Source organism: Triticum aestivum, chromosome 5B (assembly GCF_018294505.1).
Source record: "Triticum aestivum cultivar Chinese Spring chromosome 5B, IWGSC CS RefSeq v2.1, whole genome shotgun sequence".
Classification (NCBI taxonomy): domain Eukaryota; kingdom Viridiplantae; phylum Streptophyta; class Magnoliopsida; order Poales; family Poaceae; genus Triticum; species Triticum aestivum.
In genome coordinates, this window is record NC_057807.1 from 641,647,020 (window position 1) to 641,655,187 (window position 8,168).

At 45.7% G+C, this 8,168-nt stretch overlaps 1 protein-coding gene across 9 annotated transcripts; it reads left to right on the plus strand.

Annotated features, from left to right (window-relative positions):
* Positions 1–3,948: 3,948 nt before the first annotated feature.
* On the plus strand, positions 3,949–6,772 carry LOC123113849 (proline-rich receptor-like protein kinase PERK9). Of its 9 annotated transcripts, none has more exons than XR_006456249.1 (5): positions 3,949–4,499; positions 4,722–4,811; positions 4,890–5,375; positions 5,585–5,674; positions 6,192–6,770. XR_006456249.1 is itself a non-coding variant. In XM_044535165.1 (3 exons), the coding sequence occupies exons 1-3, from the start codon at positions 4,058–4,060 to the stop codon at positions 4,916–4,918; spliced, it is 561 nt and encodes a 186-aa protein (XP_044391100.1). In that variant the 5' UTR covers positions 3,949–4,057; the 3' UTR covers positions 4,919–6,770. The 9 variants fall into 9 exon arrangements, 1 of the variants encoding a protein (XP_044391100.1); XR_006456247.1 differs by having other exon boundaries at positions 4,890–5,674; positions 6,192–6,271; positions 6,368–6,769; XR_006456250.1 differs by lacking the exon at positions 5,585–5,674 and having other exon boundaries at positions 6,192–6,271; positions 6,368–6,769.
* The last annotated feature ends 1,396 nt before the right edge of the window (positions 6,773–8,168 follow it).

An 8,168-nucleotide genomic window follows, 5' to 3' on the forward strand; every position in this document is an offset into this window, starting at 1 on the left:
TTTATTTAGGAGATAAAACATTTTTAAGCCAAAAACCAAAAAGATTTCTGCTGATGTCATCTATTCATACGTGACAAAATGAGTGGTGATGGAGGCGTGTGGGCAATCTGGAAAACGCCCACAAGTGTGGGCGTTAGTTTTTTCGATGTTCTAATCCTAATACTAATATAGGTGACTCCTCCGTGTACGAGCCGGACACGGCAACTAAGAGTCGGGTTTAATTCCAACAGCATCTAATTATATTGATTCGGTATTGTGGATGTTGATATTTTTTCTTATAAATTTTCCCAAACTTTATAAAACTTGACTTCAGACAAATTTTGTTTGCAGACTAAATGAAAACGAGGAAGTGTGTTTTTAAATATCCTTATTGTATATCTTCAAATATGACCAGACGATTCGTATTCTTTTGTGTTGTATATACACGCGAGCGAGACGGTTCTCTATCTTTGGCGTTGTACGTTTTCGTGTACGTACATGCCCAACCAAAATGACTGCTCCCTGGCCAGCTCTATTCTGGTCAGGTTGTATTAATCACGCTCGCTGGGTCTGACCGGCTGATCTGGACGGCCAACCGCCACCGAAACGGCCGGCCCACACGGTCGCCGCCGTGGTACAGCAAGACAACCAGGCAGCCCCCCTCGTCAGACACGGTCGGACGTACACACACGGCTCCGGCCTCCGGCCATGGGACTGCTGCATTAACTCCACTCTCTGAACCGTCGTCTCTCTGCAGCCGCATCAGTCAGGCAAATCACGAACGTTAATGAAAGTCATCCTTATTTCCGATTCCGAGACTGCATTTAACTTTACACTCTGGTTAACATACACCAGTAACATACACATATCCTTAGACTGTGTTACTGTATTCAGGCTAGTCATAATGTATAGTAACTTAGACTAGTAACATGCATATGTTACTAGTCTATGTTAGCATGTTACTAGTCTATGTTACTACCATCATAGTGGGTAGTAACATAAGTGTAGTGTCATGCAAGTCTTCATTTATTATGTTGTAGACTCATTTTGCATTGGGGTGCGTTATGTTATGGTAACATATTATGTTACCACAAGCACCTCTCTCCTCATTAATTTCATGCCACATAAGCATATATGTCTTGGAATGTGCTATGTTACTATCTAAGTTACTCCCACTATGGCTAGCCTCATAGTGGGAGTAACATAAGTGTGGTAACATGCAAAGTTTCATTTATTAGGTTATAGAGTAACATAAGTGTGGTAACATGCAAAACTTCATTTATTAGGTTATATAAACTCATATTGCATTGGGGCATGTGATGTTACAGTAACTAGCTAAGTTACTATAACTATCTCTCTCCTCATTAAATCATTGCCACATACGCACATTTGTTGAGTTGGACTCGATGTTACTGCTGAAGTTACTCCCACTATGGCTACTCTTAGGAGCACCACCTATTTGGAATAAACCGTAGGCAGTAGATTCCTAAATATGTAGTCCACATTGAAATCTTAAAAAAATATTTTTAGGAATGAGAGAGTATTTGAAATCGGCTTTGTCGGTGAAGCTGGATTTAGATTTGGGTCACTTTCAATGCAGTTGCCTGAAATAGTTCAAGTGTACTTCGGTGACAATCAATTCTGCCAATGAAGCGAATCCATAGCTGCCTTGATGTCAACTGAAACAACATGGCCTTAAGTTGATTGCAGTGATAGTACTAGCAGTCTCCCTCCTGTGTCGCACCCGCGCGGCGACCGGGGGGGCTCCAAATCCGGTGCTCCTAGCCCCCTCCCCTCCTCCTCCGCCTCACACCCCCCCCCCCCCCCGCCCCGGGGATCGGACGGGCAAAGCCCTCGCGTTCCCTTGGTGGCTAGGGTTGGCGCGGCGCAGCACCTCCATCCTGGGCGCGACGCGGGCGCCGGGCGTCGCGGCGCGGCGGCGCACGGGGTCGTGGTGGGCTCCAGTGTTCCTGTCGGGCTTCGGGCGGCGTGGTTGGTGGCAGGGCGTGCGGTGGTAGCTGCGGCGGCAAGGATGGCAGGCCAGTCTGCGCGGTGGCAGCTGCTCACAGCGTGGGCTGGGAGCGGCATGGCGGGTGGTGCCTCCTGCGGCGAGGGCTACGGGCGGCGCGACCCGGCGGTTGCTGACAGCGAGGGGGCCGGCGCAACAACGGCTTGGTGGCGGTGGTGGCGGAGCGTGCCGACCGGATCTGGCGATTTCTGGTGGGCGGCGCGTGTTGCGGCACTAGCTGGCGTGGCTGCTGCTTCGGCTGTGGGCGATGGCGGCGAGGCGGCTCAGCCCTCTGGTGGAGGCTTCCATTCGTCGCGCCGGCACCGCGACAGCTCGGCAGGTTGCCTGCGGCGACAACTGGATTTTTGGCGTCAGTTCGTTTGTAGGCGGCCTGGTTCGACCTTCGAGCCATCTTCGCGGCGTCTGGTCGCTATCTTCATCAAAGGGCTGGCCCTCCCCCACTGCGGTCCATCACTCGTCTCGCACCCGACAACAGGACCGAGCTCGTCTCGCGCGCGGCAACAGGACTGACCTTGTCTCGCGCCCGACAGTAGGACCGAGCTCGTCTCGCGCCCGGTGCCGCAGAACGGGTCGATGAAGGCCAAGTTTGGCCGGCCTATTGAGTCTCGGCACTAGGGGCCATCCATGTGCTTTGGTTGGGGTAGCGGCGGATCTCGGTGAGGTGGTGTCAAGGTCTTCGATGCAGGGGTGGCGGCCCTGATGGTGGTTCCGCGGTGCTCATGGGCAAAGCTCGTGGCTTGGTGTTGCCCGGTTGCCACGGCCGTGTGGGTGGCATGGTAGCCGGGGTGTGGTGTTCAGTGGCGTGAGTGGTGGCTGGGGTGAAAACCTACTCTATCTTCGGACGGACCGGCGGCGGCGAAACTCGTTCCCTTCTTGAAGGCGTCGTCGTGGCACTCATTGCCTGTCGTGTTGCTCTAGGGGAAACTCTGATCCTCAGATCGCGCGCTGACGGCGCTTCGGTGTCGTTCATTTTCTGAAGGCGCCGCCTTGGAGCGCACAGATCGTCATATGCGGCTTCACCTCTTAGTGTAGTGCTTGGGTTGGTGATGCTGTGCTCAATGCTTATGTATACTGCATTGGGTGCGTGTGTGCATGTGTTGTGAGGGTGTGCGCTTGTATCGGGTGTTGTCGATCATTTCTTTATATATAAAGCGGGGTGAAAGCCTTTTTTGGTAAGTTGACTGCAGTAGTCCCCCCCCCCCACACACACACATCCGGTGCCTCACCTCCGACGAGTCCTTGTCTGAGCCCTCACCGACGACACCGTCGTCTCGCTTCGGTTCTGTCAAATCCAACGAGTAGTCCTTCGAGATCATAATGGGAAGTTCGTCGCTGCAGCAAATGATTTTTTTTTATGACTCTGGTTTGCTATAGCAGTTTCTCCCTAAATAATTTGTGCTAGTTGGCGTACTCACAAAAGAAGAAGAAATCTCGCAATTGTTGCCCTATATTTTTGGGATCAAAGTAGTCATGTACATTCCTTCATGTAGAAATACCCCAAGAATAAAAACAGTGGCAAGAATTGTTAAGATGATTCTATTCCTGTGACAGCACAAGCATACCCCAAGAATAAAAACAGTGGCATTAAAAAAAAGAGCTCACAGCCTCTATAAAAAGAGGTGCCCCACGTACAACGGGAATGGTCACTGGCTTTTCTATACTACTATTAAACAAGCGAACATTATCTTTTCTAAACGCATCCCGTCAAGTGTACACGCAACAATACAGACTAATTGGAGCCTCACGATTAGTCCCATTTGTTTATATCTACTCCCTCCGTTTCAAAATAGATGACTCAATTTTGTACTAACTTAGTACAAAGTTGGGTCATCTATTTTAGAACGGAGGGAGTAACTGTTAACACAACAACTAACTCTCACCAAAGTAGATTTAGCAATTTAAGAGGACGGACGAAAACTCTGCGATCGGCATCCGCTGATCCCACTGATCCATCCGCTCCGCTAATCCCTCCGTCATTTCCTCCCCTTCCGCTCCGCTAATCCCTTCATCACTTCCTCCCCTGCCAAAAATCCCTGCCGTTGGCGTCCCATGGAGGCAGGCACGCAGCCTGTACGCGCCGGTCATCGCCACCGCTCCTCTGCTCCGCCGGCCGTCCACGCCCAAACCATGCCTCCTGCCCTCCACATCTCCCCACACGGCACCGCCTCCGCCGGCCCTCCACGGGCCTCTTCGGCGCCCAACCACCCGCGGGCCTCTTCGGCGCCCCTCACCCGCCGGCCACCGCCCTCCCAGTGGTCCCTCTCACCGCCCCCTTCTCGGTGCCCACCAGCCGTCCTCCCGGCGCTCCCCACTCCACCACACGAAGACAAAGTCGAGACGGCACCAGGTGCCAGCATCGCCGGCTCGCCGCACTTCGCTGGCCAACAATCGCCACGGGCGCTCCCTGATCCCTTCGCGCGGCAACAGCAACGGGTGCCCCAGTCCCCTCCATGCGTCCGTGCACTCCGCCTGGGAGTTGCTCTATTCCCAGGTATGTTTGGCCATGCCGACGGCCATGACGCGTGATGCTCTATGGTTAGGAACGACTTACTTTGCATGAACTGCTTAGCTCGTGAGTTTTGCATCAGCCGCTTAGAGCAAGGCCATGTGCGTATTAATTCATCTCAAGCTCTTGGGGATCGTTCTTCAGTAAAACAAATCTGTACTAGATCGCGCTTCAGTTTAATTGGTGTGGCACAACTATTCATTTCAGGAGAGTCAAGACTTCTATCTCATAAGATATTCAATGGATATTTTGTGAAACTATTCTACCTCGGTGTTTGTCCAGAAGAAACAAACTCATGTGAGTGATATTCAGTAGCCTTATAGTAGCTATTTGTGAGTGAGTTTGCCTGCATAATGTTAATTATGGCTTTCGCAGGTTCAGGAAGAGCTATTTTGTGCACATGAGTTGCTATTGGCAGTGGAAAGATTGTCTATGTAGAGAGCTTAGAGAAAAAAGTGAGTGGTTCAATTTTATGTGATGGGAATGTTCACAAGGCATCTTAATTTTTGGAGAGATATAAACCCATAAAGAATTCAGAATTGTGCTTGTTCACAGCTTTCTTTCAGTGATTAGTAGTTGATTTGCTTTGCAAAACAATTATATTATAGGTTAACTTGTCTATATATTGCTTCACATTTGTGTGTTTTAAGGTGAATTCCGTACAGATTGTGGTAGCTAGAGCAGGTGAATGTCCGTGGCTGCTAGCTACAAGCATCAAGTAATCGTACCAAGATTGCTTGGGTGTCGTGGTCCGATAAGCATCAAACATTTGTATGCCGATTGGTAACAGGCTGATTTAGAGTGGATAATCTACCGGTTTTGGGACTGACTTCAACAAGTAAAAATTTATGGGTAGTCAAGGTAAATACTCACCCAAAGGGCAACAAATTGGTTATCGTTTTAACAGCAACTGGACAAAAGGTCCATTTTCAAAGCATTGTTTGAACTGGAATGGTCGATTTCTTTCTGCAGAATATAGTGCTGGTTTTAATGGATAAGATGTCTTGGTATTTTTTTTTAGTGAGAAATGCATCTTGGTTCAACCTTTCATTTATGTTTTCTGAACATAGGTCATGATTCTGAACGAAGAGAGTGGATCTTGAATAGTAAAGATGGTACTGCCCCATATAACTACAGTGCAATTATACTGGAGCATGCAGGTTCATCTTTGTTCAGTTATACTGTGCAATCTAGGTTCATCTTTGTGCAGTTATACTGCCTTCGTGTCCTATAACTACTGGAAACTACGACCACAGTGCAGTTATACGGGAACCTATAACTACTGTGCAATGTAGGTTGTTCTTTGTGCAGTTATACTGCCTCCTAATCCAACCTTCACTTTGTTGATCCTGAAGCATGAAAGCACATTATGTAGTATGATCTGCAGCCTTTTCAGCACTGTTTTTATTTTTCCTTTTTTCTCTTTTTTCATTTCCAGTTCTTGCTCTCTAAGCCGGTTCTCAGCTAATGTACGGTTGTCCCCCCTTCTTAATGCAATGGCCGAACTACTTCTTGTTATGGTCAAAAAATCAAGTAAAAAGACAACATCTTGATTTGACTCTTATAAAATGAAATAAAAATATTCATATTGATGACCATTTCTTGTAGCATTGTTGATGTTCTTTCGTTTGCCGTTTTATGTTTTCACAGTTTGATGATGGTATTTTTTGTGGTTAGATTTAAAAGATATCAAGAATGAAGAATGATGTTCTGGATCTGTGCAATGATGACATTAACAGGGGAATTGCATAAATGGGGTAATTCAATTTTTGATTTAGTCACTTGCAAAACTAGGTAACAGAACTTTGGACTATCACAATACTATTGCTTTGATATTGATTTGTCATCGTCAGTGTCGATGTGGGGCGTAGGAGGCACAGAGATGATGCTGATCGCCAGCGATTAGCAGTCGAGGAGCGGTACCCCGGCCTGCGCCTGAGCTACAATAGCATGTTACCATTGATAACATGAGCTATTGCTAATGGTCTGCTGACTAATGTACTGACAACTTGAAATCATCTTTTCTTTAAACTTAGTGGTAATTTATCAAGGAAAGATATATATTTGTTGGTCAGTTGCTCAGTTCCAGGGATGGAATCTGGCTTGCTTGCTGCTTTGCCATAAGCCGCTTTTGTTTGCGACTGAATTTAGCTCATAATAGCTCAAAATGAAAGAAAAAAGTCGTTTTATATTGTGACAAATATGCTACCAACTTTTATCTTAACATTTATTGTCCCTTTTTTTTGTTGTTTTTATTTTTATCTCTCTACTTTCCGGTTGCTTCCAAGCTTTACTTGAAGAACTAATATTAAATTGTGAATTCATTTGAGACCCTGCCATCTTATAGTGGAGAATCTATAAGCGAGTGTTCATACCATGTGTCTCTTCACACTTACATTGTAAGAGTCCTTGGAATTGTATATCTATTCTATCTGAGTGGTAATAGATATAGATGTTGCTGATGTATTTAATCTCAGTACATTGTAGGAGATCTCATCGAGATTTAAACTTGCAGAGTTTATCGAATGTATCCAAATCATTGCACGTATATGTGGATTGAAAATTTAAGCTTTAAAGTATTCAAATTTTGAAATCTAATAAAACGTGTATTGCACGTGCACGCTTACTAGTTTGAAAAAAAACTACCGGGAGGGGGGGGGGGGGTTGACGGCTGGAAAAATATTCACCCCAATGCAAAAAAATCGGTGGATGAACCCCAAAAGGTCGGATGAAGGCCTCCTAGGGGCGCAATGGGTGGAGATGCTCTAAGTACATTCAGATCCATAAGCGTGAATCTACCAAATTAATTAAGCACCGAGAGGAGGAAGGAGGGCAGCAATACCACTACCTAGATCTATAGACTCCTGTGTAGTGTAGGATCGCCGCCGGCCGCAGCGCGGCCGCGGCTGGCTGGATCGGCCTGGAATTTCCTATTGGTCGTTCACTGCGGCAAAATGCGGGCGCTTCGCACAGGGGGAACAACCGAGCGACGCTGCCTGGGCTGGCCCACTTAGATACGTTACCAACTGCCCAATCCGGTTTTGTGAACCTTCTAGAAGGTTTCCTGAACCAGGTTTTCGTTGCTTTCATCGGTTTTTCCTTTTTTTCTTTGTTTTTCTGTTTCTTTTTTTCTTTTTCTTTTTTTCTTCTTTCTTTGTTTTTCTGTTTCTTTATTTCATTTTTTTCAATTCCTTTTCTTCTCTTTCTATTTCCTTTTTGTTCTTCAGATTTTCAAATTCCTTTTTTTTTCTTTTCTTCTTTTTCATTTTTTCTGTTTGTTTTCTTTATTTGGTTTCTTATTTCATTTCCTTTTTCTTTTCTCTTTTTTCAAAATATTCAAATTTTGTTTTCCTTTCCATAAAATGTTCAGTTTTTTTAAAATTGTTCTCAAAATTCAAAAATTGTTCTCGTTACACAAAAAAGTGCAAAACTTTCGAACTTAATATAATGTATCGAACTTCAACTTTTTTGTTCAGGTTTTCAAAAAATGTTTGCACTTCCAAATATATTCGGGATTTTTCAAATTTGTTCTCTGTTTCAAAATTTGTTCTTAATATTCAAAAAATGTTCGTGCTTTAAGAAATTGTTCGTGCTTCCAAATTTGTTCTACGTTTCAAAATTTGTTCTCAAGATTCAAAAAAATGTTCATGCTTT

Bases quoted from the DNA above. Each gene is read 5' to 3' on its own strand.
- LOC123113849 (XM_044535165.1), top strand. From the start codon at position 4,058: ATGGAGGCAGGCACGCAGCCTGTACGCGCCGGTCATCGCCACCGCTCC. The intron at 4,500-4,721 runs GTATGTTTGGCC...TATTCATTTCAG, and splicing joins GGGAGTTGCTCTATTCCCAG to GAGAGTCAAGACTTCTATCT. The intron at 4,812-4,889 runs GTGAGTGATATT...TGGCTTTCGCAG, and splicing joins TCCAGAAGAAACAAACTCAT to GTTCAGGAAGAGCTATTTTG.